Below are 25,779 nucleotides of genomic sequence, written 5' to 3'. Positions count from 1 at the left end.
TCTGAAAGTAATAAATTCTGAAAATATACATATACTACATTCTGGCTAATGTACATATTGGCATGAGAGAATACACACACACCTTTCTGCTACAGCAAATGCCCCATTGCTTAGGACAAGATTTAATTGAAAATAATAGACTCAATAAGTAAAAGAACTAGATATTATACATTGCAGATACCCATATTCCAACCCAAAAGCTCCAAGAAGAAAATGGTGCCTGAAAGGAGGATACAGAACAGGAAATATTTTAAGGGAACATCATGTAGAGTTAGTCTATATAATGGATATTTTTGAATCCTGGTCTCTATAGAGCTAACATATCTCCTCCAGAGCTATGAAATTATGTTTTATTTAATCTTAGGTAGGTGTCTATACTCTCCCCCCAAAAACACTAAACAAGCCAAAGAACCAAATAATCAAACAAAATCAATCTGGATAAAACTCATTATTGCAAACCAAACAGTGTAGTTGCCAACTTCTTGCTGAAGCTGGTGTTCCTGGAAGATAAGACTTCCAGAATAAAGTGGTATTTAGGGAGAATTTTGTTTCTGACAGTAATACTACACCTCATCTTAATTCCTGGTTTTGATTAAGAACTTTTAACTACTTCCTAGCTGTTCAAGAACATAGATAATGGATCATAAGAGTCACAAATCATACTCTATTCCTCTGCTTTCTAGGCACATAATCTGCCTTTAACTAAATTATACAATGCAGAGCTGAAGACTGATCCTTTGAAAAATACTCAAGAATTAGTTTAGGTAAGTTATTTCTTGGAGATCAAAGAAAGAAAATTCAGAAATTCAGTGTCAGTAACCCATCTCTCCTTATTCCATAGTTGTCTTAACCCTAAATGTACAGATAAATCCTCGAAAGCTCACTGTTTTCTGGGCTGAGAGGTGAATTTCTTCCAGCTGAGGCTAGTACTCCTCCACTTCACTCTAAGAACACCTCTTATGGTACGCCTTTTGCATGGGAAAAATGTGCCAGCCACTTGCTAGCTACTGGCTGGGTCATACACACCATGTCAAAGTGATCTATTCCATCTAAGATGTATAGATTCAAAATTACTCAGCCCAGAGAAAAAAGAAAGCAATTATTTTATTCACTTGACACATGTTGTGTTTAGGAGAGCTCAATTTGTAACACTAGTTAGTCATTCACAAAAGAGCACAGTTTTAAAAAGTAACTTATTTGTTCCGTGCAGCAGAGGATTAAGACACAATGTACTGAATAAATGGTACAATGCAGTTGCTCTGCAGAAATGATTTCTATCACACACTTTTTGGAAAATGTAATCACTTTAACTTTCATTGAGTTTGCAACTCAGAGGCAAGAATTAATATGCAGAAAGGTCTGCTTCTTTTCTCAGCCATCTTTTTAGTTCTTTGAGGTTTTTAAGGTTTTTTTTGTTGTTAGGTTCTAGGTGTTTTTTTTTTTGGTTTGTTTGGTTTTTTTTTTGTTTGTTTGTTTTTTTTTTTTTTTTTTTTTTTTATCAGATAGTGTTGCATCCGGCAGGGATTGATGTTTTTGTACAGAGAAGGACAACAGAACCGGTGATGGTTCTGGAGCACAGCTCCTGTGAGGGGCAGCTGAGGGAGCTGGGGGTGTTTATCCTGGAGAAAAGGAGGTTCAGGGGAGACCTTATCACTCCCTGCAATTGCCTGTGGCCAGGTGGGGGTCAGTGTCTTCTCCCAAGTAACAAACAACAGAACAAGAGCAGATGGCCTCAAGCTGCACCAGGGGAGGTTTAATTTGCATATGAGGAACAATTACTTCACTGAAAGGGTGATCAGGCATTGGAACAGGCTGCTTAGGAAAGCGGTGGAATCACTGGCCCTGGAAGGGTTCAAAAAACCTGTGGATATGGCAACCAGGGATATGGTCTAGTGGTGAACACAGTGGCGCTGGAGTAACAACTAGACTCAATGATCTTAGAGGTCTTTTCCAATCTTAACAATTCAATGCCCACCAGCCCAAATCACAATTACTGATCATAAAGTCTATGACACTGAAGACAGGAGAAATGGGTGCTTTTACAAACGACCAGATAACCTGAAAGAACCAATCAGGTTCTGGAAGAATGGGTGTGGGGCTACATATTGGGGGGGGGGGGTAGATATTAGTATGCAGACCTCTGAAAGGTTGTATCTTCACCCAATGGGAAAAGTAGGAGGGTGTTTAGAATAAATGGAGGCTGTGGTGTGCTAAAAACTGGAGAGACCCTAGATGGGTATGCCCCAGTGGAATCTCCCGAGTTTTCAGTAAAGTCGATTTTTGCAGGACTCCTCTGTCTCGTTTGTGTGCCCGGGCTTTGGCAGCATGATATTCTGCACACTGTAAATGGCTGTGGACTTGCCCCTGGTTTATCTGCCTGGAGGAGCTCCTCCATTACTGTTGTGAGGTTACGAGTGTCACAGACAAACACTACAGAAACAACCCTGGCCACCCACAAGGAGAAGCTCTGGCACACAGTTATGCCGTGTGGAACAACTGCTGTGGGTCTCTCGGCAGCACTTTCTACACGCCCCGTCACTCCCCCTGCCCGGCGAGTGCCAGCCTACTGTCCTTCCGTGCTCAGTTACTGAGGGCAGAGGTGAAACAGGCCCTAATCCTGAAATCCTGTGTCAGCATTGAAACGGATCCGTGGCTTTTACACGCCAATTATACCTGTCCTGTGCATTTAGTAGATGTTTAACACGTGCAAGGCATTGGACGCGTAATGCTTGCGAACATCTGCAATCCCGATGCGCGCGGGGCTGCGAGTCCCCCTGAAAATACGGCTTGTAAAGCGCCGTCCCCAGCACTGCACCCCGAGTTCTGGGGCAAAGCCGCGCCATCTCCCAGCCTCGCCACCGCCCGTGCGGGACGGAACTGGCGGTGCCCGGCCCGGCAGCGGAGCGGGGCCCGGCAACGGAGCGGAGCACGGCGCTCCCGGCCGGGCCGCAGGGGGCGGGCCGGGCCCGGCGCCTCTCGCCCGGGCGCAGGCGCCGCCGTGGGCCCGCGGCGGAGGCAGCTCGCCCCGGCACGGCGGCTCCATGCGCTGCCAGGTAGGTGCCACCAGCCGGAACCCCGGGCCGGCCCGGGCAGAGGCTTGGCCGGTGCCGGGCAAAGCGGCGGGACTCCCGCTGTCCCTGGCTCCGACGGGCAGCGGGAGCGGCCTGGGCGGCGGGCGCGGATCGCGGGCACTCACCGCTCCCCGCCCGCTCCCCTTTCCGCGCTGTCCTGACAGCCGGGGCAGGAGACAGCGGCGGAGCCGATCGGCATCGAGACAAGCATGGGAAAGGTTTCCCTGGCGCTCTGGTTGCGGCTGTGTGTGAGTATTTTGGGAGCGGTGTCTGGGCAGGCTTGCGGCCCTGAGCGTTGTTTGTCCCCGGCAGGTCTCGGTGCTGTATTTCGCCAGGAGCGCGGAGCTGGCGGGGCTGCGCTGCGAGACGCTCTCGGTGCCACAGGAGATCACCTCTCTGCAGCTCTGGGAGGAGATCGTCAAGGTCCACCCCAGGTATGCAGCCACTTTACCCCTGAGGTGCACAAAGCAACGTGGATTTTAAAAAAATTTTTTGCAATACAAATTCGGTGTTTAGCATTGGGCTGGAACACATAGCAGTACTTCAACAGCACAAAAACAGTGGTGTTACCTTCTTTTGGTGACCCGCTCCAAATGTTTTGTGTTTTGCACAGCTGGAAGTGTTGTAGCTTTATGCATACAGAAGGAAAGCCCAAGTGCAGGAGATGTACCCAAAACTGGGCCTGAGAGTGCACATGGCCCATTGTCCAGGAGGGCTGTGGTGTGTTAACCTGCAAACTACTATGTTATTAGTCTGTGGAGAAGATGAGATGTTGCAAGAAAGTATCAAGCACGGCCCGGACAATAAATGAGAAATAAATGATAATAGGCAGGCTTTTCCAATTGCTTAGGTTAGACATTAGGAAGTTCTTCATTGACAGGATGCAAAGACATTGGAATGGGCTGCCCAGGGAGGTGGTGGAGTCACTATCCTTGAAGGTTTTTAAAGAAAGATTGGACTTTATGCCATGGTCTGGTTGACATGGTGATGTCCAGTCATAAGTTGAACTTGATCATCTTAGAGTACTTTTCAAACTTAATTGATTCTGTGATTAACTGCACTGTAAGCCATTGGTCTGAGCCTATGTCACACTTTGCAATGCAAATCATGAAGGGAGATGAAGCCTCCACAAGTTTCCAGCCACTCAGCCCTAATACAGCAAATATGTTCATCCACTTCAATGCTCTGAAAAAGACCCACACTTCTGCTTGCATTTCATAAGGGGTCTGGTCAGGAGAAAGTACTGTGTATGCTGTAAGGGTTTCAGCAGCATTGGTGCTCTTGGGGGTGTCAACAAAAATGTGCCCTCTGTTTAAAGCTGAGGGAATGTGCTCAGTCCTGTCAAGAACTAGTCTGATGGACAAGGGTGAGCACCATTTTGTAGGGATAGAAGAGGGTAAAAAAAAAGTAAGGTATAAAAGAGGTTGTGGTTCTCAGAATTTAGTACTCAGTGCTTTGTAATTTCTATAACTTTGGACGTAGGTGTCCAAGTCTTCCTTTAGGCACAATCTTTCTTTAGTAAAATGCTCTCAAACACCGTGAAAAAAAAATGAATTATTTAGCATTGGTATCTATTTCCAAGTGAAAAACTCTTCACAAAACACTGCACCAGGGACCGTTTCCTCACAGAGAATTGAGGTAAAGTGTGTTTGAGTGCTAGAGGCAGTAGGGAATGTGTGTATTTTACTTTGCAGCCTTTTCGTCTATGTCAGAAGCAGCAGCAGTACCATTGGTCGTTTTGCTGTAATTTGTCAACTTTGTCCTTTTATGAATGATGACTTGGGGCAGTAGAATTTTCTGGAAAAACTCAATATAATTGTAGGGCATTGACCACAGACTTCTGTTCACATTGCTAATGGATATTCAAATTGGAGCTTGAGTGTACTTGACAGTGCTTTTCTGTTCCACACATTTTACCCAACTAATTAGCTTGCAAGGGACTTTAATTAGAGCCTGTCCTTCTAATGGGCACTTCAGTTTCATGGAAGTGCACAGTTCTTTAGTGGCCTGCTTTGCTTTCATACAATGCTTCCCTTCAGTCTGTTCTCTGAATCACTGCTAGTGTGTTTTGTCAAGCCTTTGCCTTCACTACTTTTGTCTATCTGGCTTGTAGGAAACAAGATGATTTTTACTTGTACTCTTTTGGTCTGCTTACTTGTTTCTAGGTGATACAGCTGAGCTGGCTGTGCCAGATTTTGTATTCTCAAACAAGAACTGTTATGATGCCTGCACCATCTGAAGTAAAATGCAATTCTTTTTTCTCCTGTCTTACTGCTATGGCCCTCATGCTTGCTATGTAATTGCACTTAGTCATAGAAATGATTCCCTGCCTGAAGAACTATGGACTCTCACAGCAATATCTCATATAAAAACAAGATGTGCCAGAAGACACATCACATTTGCTCTCTTAGTTCTGTGGCCACTCCTTATCAATAGCAGATTTCAGACCTGTAAGTACAAAAGACCCAAAATTTCACAAAGTCTAAGCACATACAAGAGCAACTCTCTGACCACTGAATCTTCATGAGATCTCATGAACAGCATACCACAATGCTTCTTGGTGTATAAGAAATTTGTTCGAGTCCTGCCAGACTGCATCAAGACAGTATTTCCTTCTAATCCCAAATTGGATGGTTGCTGCCTCTTGAGTTACCAACTTTTTTATTGTAAGCTTCTGAAGTGCGTCTGATATGGATTGGTTTGTTCTGACATAGGCCTATGACAAATCCAGTTCCTGATTTCTGAAAATTATACTGATCTCATTTTTTCTTAGCCATTACAAGAAAATCCAAGATTAGGAGGTGGGTGTTTGTTTGTATTTTTAACAGTGTCTTGGAAGTGAAGTTGTGTAAGTCTCAGTGGTTTTTACCTCAGCTGGCCTATACTGTACACCAGTTTGCTGTTTAATGAAATCTCATGGTTAAATGCAAACATTGATTGGAAATGTATTTGTGCTCTTGGCAATCCCCCTCAGGCTTGCTCTCATCCGGGATCAAGTAGTATTTGCTGTTCGGCAGGAGTACGTGCTTCTTGGAGATCAGCTTCTGGTCCTGCAGCCTGGGGACGAGGTTGCCATCATCCCACCAATTAGTGGAGGCTGAACCTGCCCAGGTTCTGTTAGGTAAGTATCACTTACTGCCTAGTTTCCTGTGGAGTGTAGTGCTAAAATACCTCATGGTTTCTGTGTGATTTTACAAGAACCTTTTCTTGTTTAGGTCTGAAGATGTGATTGCAATTCTCTCCCTCCACCCCAGTAGTCTTTTGAGAAAACCCAACTTGTGTTTCCGTCTGGTGAGTGCAGTTGTGCTGAACAGAAACTATTAGCCAGTGCACCAGTAAATGATTAACATGTATGCGGTAAAAAGAAGACATTTGCAAGAGAGGTCAGGCATTGCTTTGAATCTGGGTTTTAGGTCTTATTACTCTTTCATGGTTGTTTCTTCCTACCAGTGGAAACTCGGCTTGCTTAAACAAGATAATAATGAAAAATTTCCTTCCACTTTTTAACAGAAAAGATAATAAAGTAAAAATAATTGACTGCTGCTTAGGAATTTTGTTAGTTTGTTGCTGGTAAAAAGGTGTCCTTAGAACAGCTTCATTTTTTTTGCCTGCTTTCAAGTGGCAGTCCATCTATTCACTACAGCTTGTTCCATTGCTGCTGATCAGATTACTTCTCATTCCTAGGTGATCTGATGACTGGCATTTACTCAGAAAAGTTAGAAGTGTCTCCTGTGTGTCTGTAATAGACTTATAGTATGAGGTCCTGAATGTCCTGGAGAGCATACTCAGCTTTAGGATTAGAACTCTAATCCATGTTTATCAGAAATCTATGTTTTAAACTGCTTGATTTGATGAGATAAGTAGGAGGGACTGACAATATCACCACAGATTTACCAGCACTACACAGTGGTCTGTACTAGTTGAATGTACTGTTAAACCAGGGCCTTGGGCTAATTATAATTTCCTCCCACTGTACCAGACTTTCCTATCAGAAAAAAATATGTTTGCAGTAAAACCAAGACATTGCTTGTTATTTGTCGTTAATATTCTCTCAGTGAGGCTCCTGAGAAGTGAATTTCACATGTATACTAGTCTTTTGGGCAGATAGATAGTGCCTGTGTTGTGCATAAATTCAGGCATGAGCACTGGATAAAAAGTTGGCTGATGCTAGTATCTCCGGGAACAACAACAGAGTCTGTCTGGTTTCAGTTTTTCTATTGTGATATGGAAGAAAGAGAAGATGTGCCAAAAGATTTTATCAAGCTCAAGTCGGAAAAGCTCTCTGTCGGTGAAGTGTCGGAGCTGGTTGTTTCACCATACTGTGGGGCAGTGTCTCTGTTCATTGGTGAGTTTGTTATCTCTGAGCTAAGTCACTGGATATGTTACTAGTCTAATAAATGTAACTTACTTAGTCCACATCCCAGACTTGTAGTTCTCAAATAAATCAGTTCCTGATCTGAGCCCATTATGTTTAGAAAACATGTTCTGAATCAGTAGAGCAAGACCATGGCCTAAAGTGGTGTGGAACTTTCTCGCTGGTATGGCTATCATAGGACTGAACAGAACAGTAGCTTTGGAGTAGAGAACTGCCTGGGAGTTGTTCCCCTGTCCCCTGGGATACAACTTATTCAGGGTGGGAAATGAAATATTCTGGCTGTGCCAACTATATGTCCACACCTGTATGTGAGGTCCTGTAACTCCGGTCTTAGTTGAAAGTGAAGTCCTCTTCTACCAATGTGCTGGTGAAGATCAGGCTGGTAGCTCTGTACTGTGCTTAATGTACATGGCACACATATGAAACTGGTTTGTGCTTAAACCTTAGTGCTACTAGGCGCCTAAATACGGGGCATTTAAAAATTACATGAGCAAATGCCATTATAGCACCTTAGCAATTACCACAGAAAATGTCCCAGCCTTGGGCATTGTGGGCTACAGACCTGTGTAATGTGTAAACTAAATTCTTCCTTATATAGTAAAGATTTATCTTGTTCAAATAATCTCATTATGCAGCCATGATTAGGGGAGGTTGTTTATACAGTGCTGACCTTGACCATAGCAACAGATTCTGGATTTTTACTCTGTATTAATATAATACATGATGCGTATCATAAAGATACAATATGTATTCATTTTTGTTTAGGTACTACAAGAAATAATTTTGAAGGAAAAAAAGTGATTCACTTAGAATATGAAGCGTATACTTCAATGGCAGAAACTGAAATGAAGAAAATCTGCAGAGATGTTAGACAGAAATGGCCTTCAGTCAAACATATTGCAGTGCACCATAGACTTGGGTATGTATGTCCAGACCCCATCCTTCTGCAACTGGAGTGTCAATCCTTGTCTGCTGCATAGCTCTGCTTACGTAGCTGCGGAACCAGCAGGAGTGTTTAGAAACCATAGTGCAGGAAGGCTGGCTGCAGGATCAAGCTCTTGCTCTGGAGCTAAAAATTTTGTTTTCAAAAATGTGTTTGTTTAGGTTTATGTATTTATTAAGGTAGGGTTTGCTGGAGTCCACAAAGAAAGGCCTGGAAAGATGTTTGATGATCATATCATGCTGATATGATGTTTTGAAAGTGGGGAGATATTTCACTCTAGGGAAGGGGAGGCTGTTTGTTTATTTTATTATTTATTTTTTAAAGGTGTGAAGTTGACAGCACTTTATTTTTTTCTCCTCTCTCCTGTTGAGGAGCTGCAGAATGTTCTTATTGTCAAATTTTAGTCTATTTATGCTACAAAACATCTGGAAGCTTAGGCTGTGGGGCATAGTAATTGCCAGCCTCCTGTTGTTCCTTGAATCTTGGATAAGCATTTTCCTTTTGATTCAAAACGTGGGATACTGGTGTCTGACATACTCTTGGGCCTTCCCAGTTCAGGGAAGATTTCTTGCTGAAGCTAGCAGGATTTGCAGAAATCCTGAAGGAACTTGGGATGTGATTGCAAAGAGTAAGTAAGATAAAAGGCCTGAGGGGTAGTTTCCCTAGATTTCCTTTATAGTCAACAGAGAGGGTGGCTGTCATGAGGGCAGCTCAAAGCATTTAGGCTGAGATTTCTTCCTATGGATTGTGCTAAAGGAGTCTTACTATAGAGGGAGGACGGGGAGGCAGATTTTGGGAATGCTACAACTGCAAGGAGAAGCACAGAACCTTGTGCTTCTGTTAAGTTTAACACAGCACACCAACTAAGAAACTTGAGAATCTAAAGTCAGAATTCATCAAAAATTTGGTTTCATTGCAAAATCTGCATAGTATGAGGCACTTAATTTCTTCTTTCACAAATTCTTGTGCAAACTGAGATGATTTCTTAGGTTTTTAGATACGAACTGGCTGTTCTAACTTGTTATTGTTCATTATTAAGCCAGCTTCCAGTGAGTTTCCTATGCATTGTTACAAGTTAACAATTTCCCCCTCTTAATTCCATAGGCTTAATTTTAAAAAAAGAAAGAATGGAAGAAAAAAGCCTATGTCTGGTGGGTTTATTTATTCTAAAGTGTGGAATTCTAACATCTGGTACTGATTTTGGTTGTGGTTTTCTTTCTTTTAAAAAGTATAATCTTTTGGATGTGGTTTGACACTTGCTCAGTATGAATGAGTCAGGAGAACATGTGGCCAGAATACTGACGTGACATGGCTGCAACTTTTGGGTGTTCTTGATGTTAAGTGTTAGCTAAAGCTGCTGTTGTTCCTCTTCTCTCCCTAGTGTGGTTCCAATAACTGAAGCTAGTGTAATTATTGCAGTCTCCTCTCCACACAGAGCAGAATCCCTTGAAGCTGTAATGTACTGCATCAATACCTTAAAAGCATCTGTCCCAATATGGAAAAAGGTATGTTTGGGGACAAAATCAAATTTAAGCCTATGCTAGTCTAAAACGTCTGGGCTGCCTTAGCAGCATTCCAGGCAGCAGCAGCTGGTCCTGATGGGTTGGCAGTGTCTAGCATCAGCGAGTTTCTTCTACTGCAGCCAGGCCCATATACGGCAGGTAAAGCATCTGGAAGGTTCTCCTGCTCTTGTACCATCTAGCTCCTCTTTATTTTGGAGCCATCCTAGGGTGAAAGCGAAGGAGGCCTGCTGTCCTCTTTTGAGTAGCAAAACTCAGTTCTGCACAGGCTTGTGAAAGAATTTGAGTCAGCTTTGCTTTGGACAGCATTGCAGTTTGGAAGTAAAAGGAGCATTTCTTGCCATTCTCTTTGCCCCTCCTTACTGTGGCCATGAGAAAGCACTGAGCACTAAGCAACAGCGCGCAATGAAGGGATGAGCAGAAGTCCCAAAGCTAGTATAGGCACACAACACTGTGTGGAGAAACTACCCCAAGTCTAGAAAGAACCTCATGGTATAACCTCAGTGTTGTATGCAAATAATGACCATTATGTCTGTCTGTGTCCTCTCCCTGGCAGAACTTGGCATGTGGTTAACAGTGATATTCCCCACATTACTTCACTTTTCTGATACCTTCTTGAGGAGATGGAAGTTCAGCTGGGTAATCCAGTCTGTCCTTAAGCTCTATTAGTAGTTTATTTAGTGTATTAATATAATTTTTATTTTAATATTGACATTTTGTTACATCTAAAGTCTCATCTCAAAACAATGGTACAGTAGGTTAATGTAGCAGCATAAATGCTGTGTACTCTACAGCTATTACGTAATTTCTTCTAGATCTCTGTTGAATTGACTTCAGCATAGGCAGGCCCTTTTAAACTCAGTGGGGAGCGGCCTGGGGTTCAGCCAAGTCTGTATGTTCTAAGGGTGCTGCCCTCTCTTCTGCTTGCCAGCCAAGTGCTGTGCAGTCCTGATGTGATCAGTAAATAATAGTGGGATGGCTATTGAGTAGTTTGGCCTGGTTTGTAACTGTATGTAGCAGACTCACAACATTTCCCATTCTTTGTTTATATTACAGGAGATTTATGAGGATGAATATTCTTGGAAAGAAAACAAGGAATGCTTTTGGGCAAATTCAGAAAAATAATTGTACTCTCTTGAAAATAAAGTGTTACTCTTCCTAATGAGCATATTTGCCTTTGAGTTTTTACAGAGAATCTCTATGTTTCTAAACGATCTAATAGATATTTAAATCTCAATCATTTAGTTTGGACTGATGAAGTGAATGAGGATTAATTAGGGATTTTAGGTGTCTTGACTGTCCTTTGGAATTGCCTTTTTGTGCATTTTAACATGGAGTCAGTTTTTAAAAGAATCTTCCCTAAAATTCTTTGTTGCAGCGTTTAGACTACTCTCTGATAAATACTGTTCTAATGCTTTTACTTTGCTAGTCTGTGTTCTCTGTCTGCATGGGAGGTCACCATGGGACAATTAAAATTCAGAGAGGTTTAATTTTATATGACTGCAGAATTAAGTTTGCAAGCTTTATGCTATTTAGGCATTCTTGTAATGTGAAAGCTACTTGAAGTAGATGAACTATTTTAGTGCAGACAGAGAAGAAAATATAAACTATACCCCAGAGTTACTAACTGTTTAGTAGTGCTTATGTTCCAGTAGCTCTGTCTCACAGAATGATTTTTACTGTGCAGATGGTATTACAAGTCCATTACATTAAAAAAATGTGGATAGAGATTGATTCAAAGTTAAAGCTAGTACTCTACCAGCAAAAAGAATTGCCTTAGCAATAACATGCCAATCTGTAACTACTTAATGATGTCTAGACAAAATTTTGAAGGTGACTTTTTGGTTGTGTAGTTGTGTGGTGCTCCACGAAGAAAAACCCAAACCAACTATTATTACAAATACACAACTATGGTGTAATTAGCTTCAGTAATTTGCCTTCATATGTGTGGGGATTAAAAGTCATCAATAGTTGAAATATTTTGAAAAACATGGAATAGTTTTTCAAGGAAAATGGAGTTTATTGAACTTGCTGCAATTCATATATGCATTTATATTCACATTTAAGATTTAATCTTATTACAGTTTTTCTCTTGTTACTGTTTTGAAAACTGGTTAAATGAACTGACATAATATGCCTGGGTTTCACTGGAAATACCAGGTTACCTGTCTGAGCAAGGTAATTTTATTTGTTATTCTACATTGCCATGGTAGTATTTAGATGCTAAGAGTTCAAAGTCCCATTGTGTATGGCATTTCTGCTAATGCTGAGAGGCAGTGTTACCTAGTTATCATTTTTTGTGTAGACAAGGTAGATAGAAGTGGAGGAAAATAAGGTAATGCAAAATTATTTGCTCAGTTGCTCTTATATCTGTTTCTGCATCATATATAGTTATTTATAATCCAGGTGCAAGGTCATACTCCTGAGTCACAGCAATCCTAATCATAAGTACAAGCTGGAGGGAGAATGGATCAAGACTAGCACTGGGGAGAAACATTTGAGGGTATTCGTGAACAAAAAGCTCAGTATGAGCTGGCAACGTGCGCTTGCAGCCCAGAAATCCGGTTCTGTCCTGGGCTGCATCAAAAGCAATGGGGCCAGCAGGTCAAAGGGTTTGATTGTGCTCCTCTGCTATGCTCTCAAGAGACCCCACTGGAGCACTGCATCTGGTTCTGGAGCCCCCAGCTCAAGAAGTGTTGTTGTTACGAGTCCAGAGGAGGGCCACTAAGTTCATCTAAAAGGACTAGAACACCCCTCCAATGAAGACAAGCTGGGAGCTGGGGTTTTTCAGCTTGCAGAAGGCTCCAGGGAAACCTTACGTCACCTTTCAGTACCTAAAGGGGCCTTACAATAGGTTTGGAGGGGGAATTATCACAACAACATGTAGTATAGGACAAGGGGGAATGGCTTTAAGCTGATCTGAGGGTAGGTTTAGATCAGCTGTTAGGAAGAAATTCTTTATTGTGAGGGTGGTGAAGCATTGGCACAAGTTGCCCAAATAAGCTGTGGATGCCCCATCCCTGGAAATGTTCAAGGTCAGCCTGCATGGGGCTATGAGTAACCTGGTCTAGTGGAAGGTGTCCCAGCCTCTTATCAGGGCAGCTGCAACTAGATGATCTGTAAGGTCCCTTCCAAACCAAACCAGTCTTTGATTCTGTAATCATTACATTACACACCAGTGAAGCCTCAGCTGTATATTCCATTTTATTCTGTCTGCAGCAAAAATCTACTAACAACTTCTAGCTGCATAAAGTAAAATGAGGACAGTAGGTGATGATCTTTTTTCCCCCAGGGATTTGAATCACTTTTAATGCTTAGTTACTGTATCTGAAGTAAATTGTAAAGAAACATACAGCTTCAGGCAGAAACATCATTTAACTGTGCTTATTAACTTACTGATGTACTTTCCTCAAGTGTAACTCAGTCCTTCATCTGCAGGACAGCAGCTGCTCCTTGCATGTTTGCAGATGCACACTCTACAAGCCATGTGGGCCCTATTATCTAGGCAGAGCTGGTCAAGACTGAGTTTTCCTTTATTTTGGAGGTTGGAGAGAAGCCCTCTGCTGTTTGAGTGTAATTTTTCCTAGGAATTGTACAGAATACTGAGCACAATCACTTGCTCTGTGAAACAATTATTTTTCACTTTAGAAGAGAAAGAAATACATGAACTTTTTCATATTTGGTATTCATTTTTCCATGTTTATGTTTGCTGTTACCATTCAACTAATTAGTGTATTAATTTCACAAAAATTAGCTTGTTTTTCAGTAGATATTTTATGAATTAAGTAAAACTTCTGCTGTGGTTCCATACTAGTGTTGTGCTCTGATACAGAAAATCAGTGGAATATGTTAGTTACCATTGTTAAATTCTACTTGGTTCTTCATGATCAGGGGCAATTCCTGAGTTGCAGTAGTGTCTCTTTAGTGCCTTTCTAGCTATGCAGTCTCCTGGAAGATTTTCCCAGGGTGACCTTAAGTGCACCTTCCCCATCAGCAATGCAGCTGGGAAGGAGGATGCAGAAAAGAAGAGAGAATAATTGTATACTTCCCCACAGTGACCAGGAACAATGAATGGAAGATATGTTGTACTGAGTCACAGCTGAGTGTTACAATGTGTGTATGCTGCCATGGTAGAGACAATGAAATGTCATTTTTTGTCCCTAGCTGTGCATGAGGCAAGTACTCCTTTGTTCTGGAACAATGATATATCAGTCTTGTGTAACTTTGGGTTCTTCAGCTGGCATGTAAAAGCAAAATGGAAATGTTTCTGGGAGGGATGGTGTGCTAATTAGAGGTTAAATGTATCTCACTGAAACTTAAATCCATGCTCTTAACTTGGCATTCTGTCTCCCTCTGTAGGCTACCTTCTCTGCTAGGGCAGTATTATCATAAGAGGGCAGATTACTGTGTTCACAGTTTAAGCTGTGTCTGAAGTAACCCAGAAGTGTTTCCAAGCCAGGGGATGAATCCCAGCAGTGTCTCACTGTGTATTAGGAAAGATGTAGCCGTGTTTGTCCCGCTGTCCACACTTGCAGAACTACAGTACTGGATGAGGGCTACTCTGTGTTATGGTGAGGTCCATTGAGTGGGATGATAGACAGCTGCAGATCTGCCTATCTCAAGGAAGACTCAGTTTTCTGGAATGAGTCCAGCTGTTTCTCTTCCTTGTCTGTAGGGAAGGTAATCCCACCTCTCTATGAGACCAGCTGTGTTGACTTAGTGGCTCTGGTACATAGAGGGATGTTCCCAGACACAAATGCTGCAGACCCAGAGGGTCACCATGTGATTCCTGTAGAGATCTGCCAGATGAGGGCTGTCTGTGGAAGTGCATGTCTTCAGAGCAATAATTTGTCCTTCTGAAAAGATGCCTCAGTTTTGGCTGGCAATATTTGAATACGCTGATCCACCCCTTTGTCTGGCCGAACATCCATATACCAGCACTGATTTTAAGAGTTTCCTTTCCTGATTTTGAGCATTGTGCTCTGCTCTCAAGAGAAGCTCAGCCTGGTGCATACGATGAAAACAGCAACTGATGGATTGTCATGGAATAACGGGGGAGGAAGGGAGTTGTTTTATAAGGGGCTGACCCAGGAGATGGCAGCCGAGAGATGGCTAGGCAGGAGGAGCAGCTCCTGGCCCACTGAGGTGCTGGCTGTGCTGGGAAATACAAGCCCTCGCTTTGGCTGTTGCCCGTGAAAGTGTCACTGCTGCACTCAGGAATGAAGCTTTTGGATTGCTCAACTTTGAACTAGATTTTTGGCCTTTCTGCTCACTTTATGCACAGCGGTTCCAAGTAAGTTGCAGTTTTATACAGTAGCACATTAATTTGTTGCTTCAGAAGCATTAAAAAAAGAACTGCTAAATCTAATTATTAACAAGTTGTATGTTAAAGCAGACAGTGCTGCCCTTTCTCTTTTAAAATGCTGTGAAAAACAATCTTAAACATTATGTATTATTAAGTACAATTAAATGTCCTGTGGAGGTGATTGAAAAGAGTTTGGAATAGATTGATGACTGTAAATTACCAGTTTCTTTGAGTACCTTAGGCCAGTTTTTTGAAAAACAACCACACTATAAAGTTTGATCTTACCAACTTATCAAAAATTAGCATCCTGATGTATCTTTATAGCAGTTCTTTTTATATAATTTCCATTTTGACTATTTTAAGAGGCAAATACAATTTAAAAACTGCTACCATACTAAAACCTGTGATTGCAGACAAATAATTGACTAATTAACTGAGAACAGAAAGATTCAATTAAAATGTAGGACTCAAAAAGCTGTGAAAATGTGCATTTCATTTACTTTCACAAGCAATAAAAAATTGAGGCAATTACATACAGATTTTGAGATGCATTTTCATATCTTCATTTTTTTAGTCTTTAATTTGCAAGCTTTTGTTGTAGTTCAGTTTTGGATGCGCTTTAATCCCAGTCAGCAACTCAGCCCCACACAACCATTCACTCACTCTGCCACTTGTGGAATGGGGGAGAGAAGAGGAAGAGTAGAAGTGAGAAGTCTTGTGGGTCGAGATGGATGACAGTTTAATAGGGAAAGTAAAAACTGCTCATGCAAGCAAAGCAAAACAAGGAATGCATTCACCACTTCGTATTGGCAGGCAGGTTGAGTGAGCTCCAGGAAAGCAGAGCTCCATTGCATGTGACAGTGGCTTGGGAAGACAGACACCAAATACTCTGAGTGCCTGTGGTCAGCTGTGGGCAGTTTTCACATCTCTGTCCCTTTCCCACTTTCCTTTGCACCCCCAGCTTCCTCACTGGTGAGATGGGGTGAAGAGCAGCAAAGGCCTTGGACCTGTGAGCACTGTGTAGTGACAGATAAAACATCCCTGTGTTATCAACAGTTTCCAGCACAAATCCAAAACACAACCCCATACTAGCTACTGTCAAGAAATGTACCTCTGTCCCAGCCAAAAGCAGCACATACATAAGTCAGTGTATAAGGAATCTAGCTTGTAATTCTGCAGAACATTGAGACTTGCTGAAAGACAAAACTTTGTGCCTTAAGATCAGGTTCATGTGATATTTTATTGTATTGTGTGTATTGTATTTTTGCACTAATGTGAGTTGGGTTACAGTACAGTACAATTTACTGGTAGTGTCACATTCTGGACTATGATTTGCAAGACTTCAGGTGCAGTGTCTTTGTCTACCTAGCAGAGTGATCCCCTTAGGTTCTCACTGTGTGCTACTGGGACAAAGCCATATTTGGCCCCATTTTATGCAGTGCTTTTTCAGTAGCATTGCTTTTCTTTAGGTTGCTGTCTAAAAATAAATGAGTCTGTGTTCAGCAGTAGTCTTGGGTTTTATTGCAGTAATGCTGCTAGGCCCTCAGACAGGCCACCACAGTGATACAGTCCCTGCTCCCATAGAGCTTACATGCTAGCTTTTAAAAGTCAACTTTATTATAAATTCTCTTGTATATTCCAATTTATACATAGGCTCATATGAAACGAACTCAGATTTTGGACTTGATTCCAGTACTTCAGGAAGTCAGCAGCTAGATTTCAAGACTAGAATCAGATATAACTTGAGTTTGCTGAAGGTATTGCTGACTTTTCTTGCTGCAAGCACAAACAGAAGTACATGCTGAAGCTCAAAATTTCAGGGTATTTAAAACATGCTGCTTTAAAAAAGTAATTAATAAAGAAAAAAAAAAACCCAAACCCTTGCACAATACAATACAAAATATACATAATATTTCCAGTATTATTTGCAGCTGTGCCAACTTAAAAGTGCAATAGACTTACCCATTACAAAAACTGAATTATCCATTTAAGTATTAATTTTTAAAGAAAAATAAGCTATTAATTTGGAGTGGTTAGGATACAAAAACCTTACCCATTATTATGTCTCCCCTTTATTTTGAAAAAGCAGTATTGTGTCCAGGCTGGGAAGGGGAATTACGTTGTTCATGTCAAAATACTAGTGAATTGAATCATTGCTACCTGATTGATAAACTGTTAAATCCCCAAAGAAGTTGCATATTGGATATTGACCTGTACCTCCCACTGAAGGCAGAAGAAGGAAATCTGGGTCAATGCCTGAATTGCCCTGGTAGGCAGCACCAGAAATTGAAAACCATCTGGTGTATTGTGAAATTCCCTCTCTGCTCCGGAGTGCATGACCCTGATTATGTAGGAGCTTCCCACATACATGGCTGTAGGGGTTATTTTTTTCTGCATAAGTTTATATAAGAATTGAGGCAGACATTTTTTTTATTTTTACTCTCAGAGCATTTGCCCTCAACATTTATAATTACCAGACAGGAGCTTATTCTTTAGATTTATGCAATTGCTATTTTTTTTTCCACTTTTAAAATATTTGTTTTGGTCACAGACTCAGCTGATGGCAAGAATCTTGTTTGATAATTGATATAAGAATGTGAATTGTTTTTCAGAATGTTAGAAAAACCACAACAAAATGTCTCAAAACATAACATTTCATAGATACAAAATAAATTCAAAACACATATAAAACTATACTGACCATAATCCAGCTGTTGCTGCAAATGAAGCTGTTATTTTCCAAAGAGATGGTTGGCTTTTGACTGATTAGCTATTAAAAAAGACTGAGTAAAACTTTCAAACATGCTTAAGGCTAGCTCCTCAGAAAATAATGGAAAAGTGCCTAATCATAATTACAATCCAGTTTTGGGGGGAAGAAACCATGAATTTGTGTTCTCAATCAGGCACATTTGCATGTTTTACTCTTCAAGTAAATCACCTCAAGTTGGAAACAATCTCACTGGCATGGCAGCATACATATAAAAACCACACACATCTTCTCTCCCAATCAATTGTAAGTCTAACTGCCAGGCATGAGAGAGAAAGGCAGCCAAAAGGCCTATTCCCCTGTTGCCAGTCTTACAGCATGGGCCTTTATTAGACCAAGCTTTCATTATAACCAGGCAGCGTAACAGCATGTGATAAACTTGAGGTGTGTAACCAACACAAAGTCACCCAAGTGTTGCTCTTAGAGCTCATTACAGAGCACTACAGTACTTCTCCATATAAAACATAAGTTAACTTCACCTAGACATGAACAGGTAGGACCAAAAAAAATGTGACAGGTAAGGAGGTTGTACTGAACTTTGGTCTCCTGGAGGGCACCGAGATGCTAAAGAAGTGCAGTAAACATTTTACAGAGCGTAGATCTTCACTATCCCCTTTTGTAACGTGCATAATTCCTCAGTCAGCTATCCCCTTTAGTTCACTCTATGCTCTTAGTCTTGCAAAATCTTTCAGTACAGAATTAAAGGCAAGATCTTGACTGTCTTTTCTATTTATGTTAACAGCCAAACTGATATCAGAGGGACCAAGAGTATAAAGGCCAGCATAACAGTGGTAGTTCTTCTCAAGAGGAAAATTGAGTGTTAATGTTGCAGAGAACATGCTATAAGTGATTATGAAATTCACCTTTTCTTCTCAGGGAGAAAGTATGCAGAAGACAGTTATACATATCATTTGGCAATACTTCCCCCAAACAATATCCTTCAGTAATTTAGCTGTGACCTTAGTGCAAGAAATATGGTGAACTTTTGGAAGACTTTGCCCAGCCAGTTGTCCTATAGCACCCAAACAGACATCTTCATACACAGTTCCCAGTTTATAAATTAGTTAAAGCAAAGGTTTGCTGGTGGAAATTATTTTTCTAAAACAATAAGGATGGAACTAGTCAATGAAAAAATGACTTTTCTTCTTCCAATCTGGAAGCAGTGTTTACGACACATTCATCGTCAACTTAATAGAAAATGTCCTTTAACACATGTGGTACTTGTCAACTGAATTACAAACTGATGCTGTTCCACAATAATCTGAAATAAATTCTTGTTTCACTCTACAGTGGATCAAGAGAAGGGCTGCTGGAACAGTATGTTACTGTAAACTCCGGACCTGCCAGTTCTAAGGGTTAAGTTTGTTTGAAAGGCAAAAATTTAAAAGAAAAGGCATTATAAATCATTTTTGAAAAAAACAAACTGTCCTGCAGTTACTCTTACAATAGAGTAGAATCGGTAAAATATTTAATCTATAAAGACACTTTCATTAAAAATGTTTAAATGTTACTAAGCTTTAAGGCACTCCAGCTGAAGAACTGACTGATCACAACTACTACTGGTGGCTCAGATCTCCTCTTTGTCCATCTAACTCATCTTCAGTCTTTGTCCTTTGTGAGTTCTGCAATTTCATCGACATCTTCTATATCCTGTGTCATTTTCTCGTACTGTCTCTTGAAGAAGCCAAGCTGTGAGAAGTATTAAGATAACACCACATTGCAGTCAGTCATTGATAATTCATTACTCAGCAGAACTAAATACTATGATGGTAAAAATGCATGTGTGCATGCATACACTATAGAGTGATCTGTAGACAATTCTTGCCTCTAAAATGAAAGGAGGTGGGCCTTAAACTCCTACCTGGTGCAACTAAATGCTAGAGTAGCAGTGCTGATTAGCCAGTTTTCTCCCTGCTGACATTTCCATGATGCCTTGATAATGCTAAGGAGCACTTCAAACACCAATGCCCTGGCACACAGAAAAACTTTCCCCTTTCTCTGTGTAACCTTTGTCATTTAATTTTTTCTCCTGCCCTTTCTTTTGTCTGTTTCTTCAATATATATTCCCTCTCACCTTGACTGTAATCCCCACCCTTGTCCATTGGGAATATCACAGGTGTTCAGAGCCTAGATAGGATATTATGGAAGAAGGCAGACAGGAAAGGAAAAAAGTAAATGCCACAGCCCCTGTTTTGAATGATTGGCAGCTCATTTATCATCTTCATGTTGCTGGTTTCTATAAGGACTCATTTCATAAACCTGTCTAAAATATGTTAAGGATGTAATGTCAATGCAGTATTATTCACACCACCAAACTGCAGATGTGGTTTTGTTTCACACTAGAGAAGAGATATTCCAAAGAAAATAGCCCAAATTTATTTATCCCTTTCTGGTTTTAAGGTACAATTACCTACTTACTTTCCACAAAACAGCAACCAGTACCAACAGCAAGAGAAGTCCAGCCAATATGCTGCCAATCACAACAGCTACTGGTACCTCAGCTTTCTCATCCGGCTTTATTATTGTAACTGGGATCTGAAAGCAGAGAGATTGTGTTTTAGGGGCTAATGTTAACTACAAATAAGGTAGGATTTGTAAACCAAAGATCAAGAATGCCTGGACTGCATATATTCCAGGGTGAATGACTGGAATACACGAAGCAATTACAGCCCTTTAACTGGTGTCCATGGATGCCTGGTTACACTGTCACACGACAATGCCAGCTGAGCACTAGAGGCCCTCATCACTCTTGGCCATGCATAACAGGTAGAGAACAATCTCTCCTGCCAGCTGTCTCTCCATTAACAGCAGGCCTTTCAGAAGCTCCACACTACTACATCTACTACAACATCACTGTGTAGAACAGCCATGTTTACATGAAGGCAGGGAATAGCCTGGTGTACAGCCCCAAAATCAGACTGCTGGAGAAGCACTACTTTTCACCAAGTCTTGTCAGAGCCATTATCTGTGCTCGGCAGCTGTAGGAGGCAGTACTAATCACTGAGACCAGACACCATCCCATCTGTTGAAATCCTCCTGCTGGGGAGGTGCCTCAGTCTCCTTTGCCTGCTGTTCCTACCTTCTATGAAACCACTAATGATTTAAAGATCTGATGGTGATCTGTTAAATCATGTGTTCTCCAGGGTCAACTGCATGAATTTGCTGCAAGATGTATAGGTCAAAGAGGAGCACCTCTAACACACCTACATTTCCTGAACCACACACAATACCAGAGAGCTCCCAGAAGAGCACAGAGTGTCTGGAAGTTAGTTTTCAGGTGATACCCTATCTAGCTGGATTAAGTATAACCAAATATATAATTACATATAACAGAGTTTCTCAGCGAGACATTGCTGTAATATTTATGAACTGTCAAATTTTTGGATTTAATCTTGGAATGACATGCAGTTAGCTGAAAGTTTTTTTTCTTTCCTGAAACATGATAAAACAAGTCACACTGGTTTATTTTCTCTGGGTGGTTGTTCAGTGCATTTGTCTGGAGTAATTTAATCTTAGGCTTTCTGGGAAACTTGCACTGGACTGACATTTCTGTGATTTAAGTCATTTCTGTTGGAAGGCTCCAGTGTTGTGCTAGGTGTGGTTATGTGTATTCGTTTCACCAAGGCAGGACGGCTTTGTGTATTTTCTAACTGAATGGCCATAGTGATGATTCTAGCAGGTTAACATTCTGGCCTCCAGCTGGCAGTCCTTTCCTACTTGGAAAAAATTTGAAAGCTTTTACGTAAAAATACCGAAGCAGCTTCCCCACATAGCATCACAAGGCAATACTAATTTATTTGGCTAACCAACAACCCACTTCATCCAATGTAAAAAGCCAATCTCATATATGCAGTTTGCCTAGTAATGCTTTCTGCATTAGATTAACAGTGAAGTGGCATTACTGGAAAGAAAAAATGATGCCTAAGAACAAATTATCTTTCCTGAAGTTAAACTGTGGTCAATAAGACACCGTAAGACTGGGATTCAGTTAATCTGGTGTTTTTCTACAAAATGGTTCCTTGACTCTCAAAGGAGGATAGGCTTTTTTAAAAGCCCAATTCACCCTAGTTATTTTCAGGATCAAATTTAGGATGAGATGAACTGCATTTCAGAAATACCCGTTCTTTACCCAGGGACTAGGGTATATAGAATATGGATGACTAATGCAGATATTAAATTGTGAATCCTACCACATCCATCTAAATTAACAGGGTAAGTAAGGAAATAAACTCTATTGCTTCTGTACTGTCCTGTTCCCAGGGAACTATGAAGGCCAGACTGGGTATCCCTTGTTGGCCTGACAAGATGGGAGTGTAGTGCTGGGTACTGACTCCAAGTGTCAAACTGTCTGCTCTAGGGAGAGTGTACCTCCACAGCCTGGCACATTTACCAAGACTTCTCACAGGGCAATAGGTCATTGAGTAAAGGTCGGTCTGCAAATCACCAAAAGCCACTTTGTTTATGAGGAACCCTGTGGATAACTTTCAGAGTCTGTTCAGCTACTGCCTCAAAGGTGTAGAACTTCCCAGCTGTGCAATGGCTGGGGGAGGAATTGATTTTCATTTGTCAACTATCATTTAAATAATAAAATTCTAGTTTTCCTGAAATTTCCGACAGAACTTCTGGTAATGTAGATTTGGCAGTACTATGCTTCAAATGTGGAAAAATACTTATTAATAATGGTTTATGAGTTATCTAAAAAGCCTGTGCAATTACTTGGAATATTTGCATTGTATAGTAATGAGTTTAATCTCCTAATAGAAATAATATCTCCTAATAGAAATAATATCATGCCAAACTGAAGCACCCAGAACACTTCAAATATTGGCATGTAATTTTTCTGTGAAAACACACTTCCTTTGTTCTTCAGGCACTGGAGGTTTTACTGATTACAAAACACCTTATGAGTGATCCATGAGAAACCAATGATTAAAAATGTTATTGGATAGTGAGAGAGATCAATCTGTAAGTGCTTTTGTATACATTTAGTTGAATTCTGTAATGCCTGTGAATGGGTTATGCTTCACATTCTTACAGATATTTGACTCATTTACTAATTTGCATTTTGTTTTTAAATGGCCTTGGTTATTTTGTGGATAAAACAGGCTCTTAAGTTCTGTAAAAAAAATTCTGAAGTTAGTACTGCAAATGGAAGGGTGTTCCTCTCAAGACAGAGTGAGAGAATAAGATGTCCTCTTTTATTACAACAGTACTACAGTGCTACTGTATTCTTCCAGAGTTTTTATGTTTCTGTATAGCAAATAGAAAGCTTGGAAGAAGAATTCAGTACTAATAAAACAGTGGTATGGAGACTTCTCTTGAGATTAGCTATGTCCACATTGTCCATATGACAGCTATTCCAAATGCTAAAAATATTCCACATTCCAAAAAAAGAGATTACTTTCTGGGGACCTTTGCCAAACATTTGTGTAGAAACCTCAAACCATACTCTTATAGAAGTAAGTAAGACTGTAAGTCAGATTTTTGAACATGTTTCCCAGAGCTCATTTATCTATAACAATTAATTCCATTGCAGCAAGAAAGCCAAATCTTGATCTTTTTGTGAACAGAAAGCTATGTGAATTTCAGAAGTTTCCAGCTGACTTTTTCTCAGAGTTCTACAATTTATTTGAGACCTACAGGTTTTATGTATGTCTGGTTTATATAGCAGTGGGCTGAAATAAAAACATTTTAATAACTTAAGGGATTTGTGTATAGTCAAAAGATACTTTAGTTCAACATAATCAAGCTGTTGTGTACTCCTAAAGGACACTGAAAATTTAATACTATGACTTTAATACAGTCAAAGATAGAGAAGTTGAAAAAATATACTTAACCATCACTTACAGTTAGGGTGTTCTCTCCAATGATAAATAACTCAGGGTTATTTGTATCAATTTTTGCTTCTGCAGAGAGTTGTAACGTCTGGAAATTTAACTGAAAGAGAATATTAAAACAACTGTAAAGCTCTGTTATAGGGCAACGCAATTGAAATGTAAATATTCTAAAATAATTCTATTGCCTTAAAATGAAGACTTCACAGCCAGAAAAGAAAATCATAATAATAAGAAAATTAAAACTATTTTAATATTTTCCCCAGCCAACATGTCAATCAAAGTAATAATATATCAGTAATCCACTTAGCAATGACATTGAGGATCTGGTTTTTCTTTTTCTTTAATGTACAGTTCAAGCAAAACAGAAGGAAATATTTACATAACCCTCTTTATAGTTATTTGAAAGCTGTCACTGCTGCTAGCAGGGAAGAGATGGGGGGAAATAACAGTGAGCAAAGGAGACACAGCAACAAAAAACAGATGCGAATATATCTCTGCCCTTTGAAAGAAATGGAAACTGGATGTTCTTTTACTTCCCCCCGCCTGCTCTTCTATCCAATGCTTCTGTTTTTCCCTATTTATTTTTTCCTTTCACTATGTGTTCCTCTCCACATCTCAAATTCTGACATAGCTCTCTCAGCTTAAACAGAGAAGATGACAAAAATCTTAAGCCAATTCCTATTTGAAAAGGGACATTGTGCCAGACCCCACTTCCCTCTGTGGATGTACTGGGAGGAGAGGTGCATGACTGTGTAGACACTGACAGTTCACTGCTGTTCTTCCACAGCACCACAAGGAATAGCCTCAGGTTCATGGGAGCACAGGACCACTCTCTCCAGCTGACCCAAAGGCAATGCCTGCTCTGCCCTTTTTCCTCCTCAGCCCTGGCAGGACCAGGTACCATGAGCAGCTGTGGGTCTGCAGTGGCCAACACACCAAACTGACTGGCTCTGCAGTGTGAGTTATTGCACTCCCTGCACTGTGGCCATCTGCCCAATTGGTGTGTCCTGGACGCCTAAAAGTTTAGAAGCACACCTGATCACTATTCAAAGCATCTCAATTCCTAAACACATCTTTTCTTTGCCTAGCAGGTACTGGCAAGTCTGCTATGCCCTTCTTGGACTTCTTGGATTGCCATAAAATTAAAAGGCTGATGATATGTGTGATTGGGTGCTTGCAAGATTATTTGTGCTGAATTTTGACAACGAAATAGAAAATTACAAAATGGGAGACGCGAGGGGAACTGTGACATATGAGCTTTCCTTCTCATCAGCCAGCGATAGTAAACAATCCATTCCCACTCACTTTTTTGTGAGTAACCTTTTGTTCAGGTCTCCACCTTCTGCGTACCTAACAGCACTAATAAATGGTCTTGACCCAGCTGATTAGAAACATACAAATGCTAAAGACAGACAGATGCTTTTCGTCACACATTTCCACAACACATTTAACACCTATCAACCTGACCTTTTCCTTTTAAGAGTTGAATGCTGGAGCTGACAACAGCCCTGCTGTTAAATGTCAATACCTGCCACAAAAATCACCAGACACACTAAGGAGACTGCATCATGTTCCTGATGCATTAAGTAAACCCAGGACTCCAAGATCGTTTGGTTGGTTGCCTAGCTAAGAAGCAAACACAGTCTAACTTCAAAAGTCTGTTAACTCAAGATGAGTTATATCATGGAGGACACATGGGGATTGAAAATAGGCTGAGATATTGATGTTTCTTTTAAAAAATAGGTCTCTAAGCAAGGACTGTTTCTTTGACACCTACTCTAATAAACACGGAAAATAAATTAAAGATATATTCCACACTTTCTCTATCAAATAAAACTGGCAGCACTAACAGGGTTTTGGTATTTTGATATGATTTAAAATGATCACAATGTAGGTTGTGATGTTCAAAAGCTAAAAAGCACGATTACTTTTCAGGCTATGATGATACTGTACTCTGCTGT

At 40.7% G+C, this 25,779-nt stretch overlaps 2 protein-coding genes across 11 annotated transcripts in view; one reads left to right on the top strand and one right to left on the bottom strand.

Moving 5' to 3' along the window:
- The first annotated feature begins 2,607 nt into the window (after positions 1-2,607).
- Positions 2,608-25,779, top strand: part of MOCS2 (molybdenum cofactor synthesis 2) — a 31,771-nt gene continuing 8,599 nt past the window's right edge. For 3 of the 7 annotated variants that reach the window (XM_072921620.1, XM_072921621.1, XM_072921619.1), the window contains exons 1-5: positions 6,046-6,192; positions 6,287-6,362; positions 7,281-7,416; positions 8,212-8,365; positions 9,771-9,894. In XM_072921620.1, coding sequence (XP_072777721.1) covers positions 7,296-7,416; positions 8,212-8,365; positions 9,771-9,894 — 399 coding nt within the window. In that variant the 5' untranslated portion in view covers positions 6,046-6,192; positions 6,287-6,362; positions 7,281-7,295. Of the gene's footprint in view, positions 3,054-3,383; positions 3,506-6,045; positions 6,193-6,269; positions 6,363-7,280; positions 7,419-8,211; positions 8,366-9,770; positions 9,895-10,965; positions 11,075-25,779 lie in introns of those variants that run through there. The other 4 variants (NM_001245457.2, XM_032744012.3, XM_072921618.1 and 1 more) reach the window with 4 other exon arrangements.
- Positions 16,713-25,779, bottom strand: part of ITGA2 (integrin subunit alpha 2) — a 67,268-nt gene continuing 58,201 nt past the window's right edge. For all 4 annotated transcript variants that reach the window (XM_030258974.4, XM_041711048.2, XM_032744575.3 and 1 more), the window contains 3 exons: positions 23,829-23,918; positions 20,400-20,516; positions 16,713-19,670 (listed from right to left, as the gene is read on the bottom strand). In XM_030258974.4, coding sequence (XP_030114834.1) covers positions 19,581-19,670; positions 20,400-20,516; positions 23,829-23,918 — 297 coding nt within the window. In that variant the 3' untranslated portion in view covers positions 16,713-19,580. The remainder of the gene's footprint in view (positions 19,671-20,399; positions 20,517-23,828; positions 23,919-25,779) is intronic.

Source organism: Taeniopygia guttata, chromosome Z (assembly GCF_048771995.1).
Source record: "Taeniopygia guttata chromosome Z, bTaeGut7.mat, whole genome shotgun sequence".
NCBI lineage: Eukaryota > Metazoa > Chordata > Aves > Passeriformes > Estrildidae > Taeniopygia > Taeniopygia guttata.
This window is presented reverse-complemented; position numbering and strand designations above follow the sequence as displayed.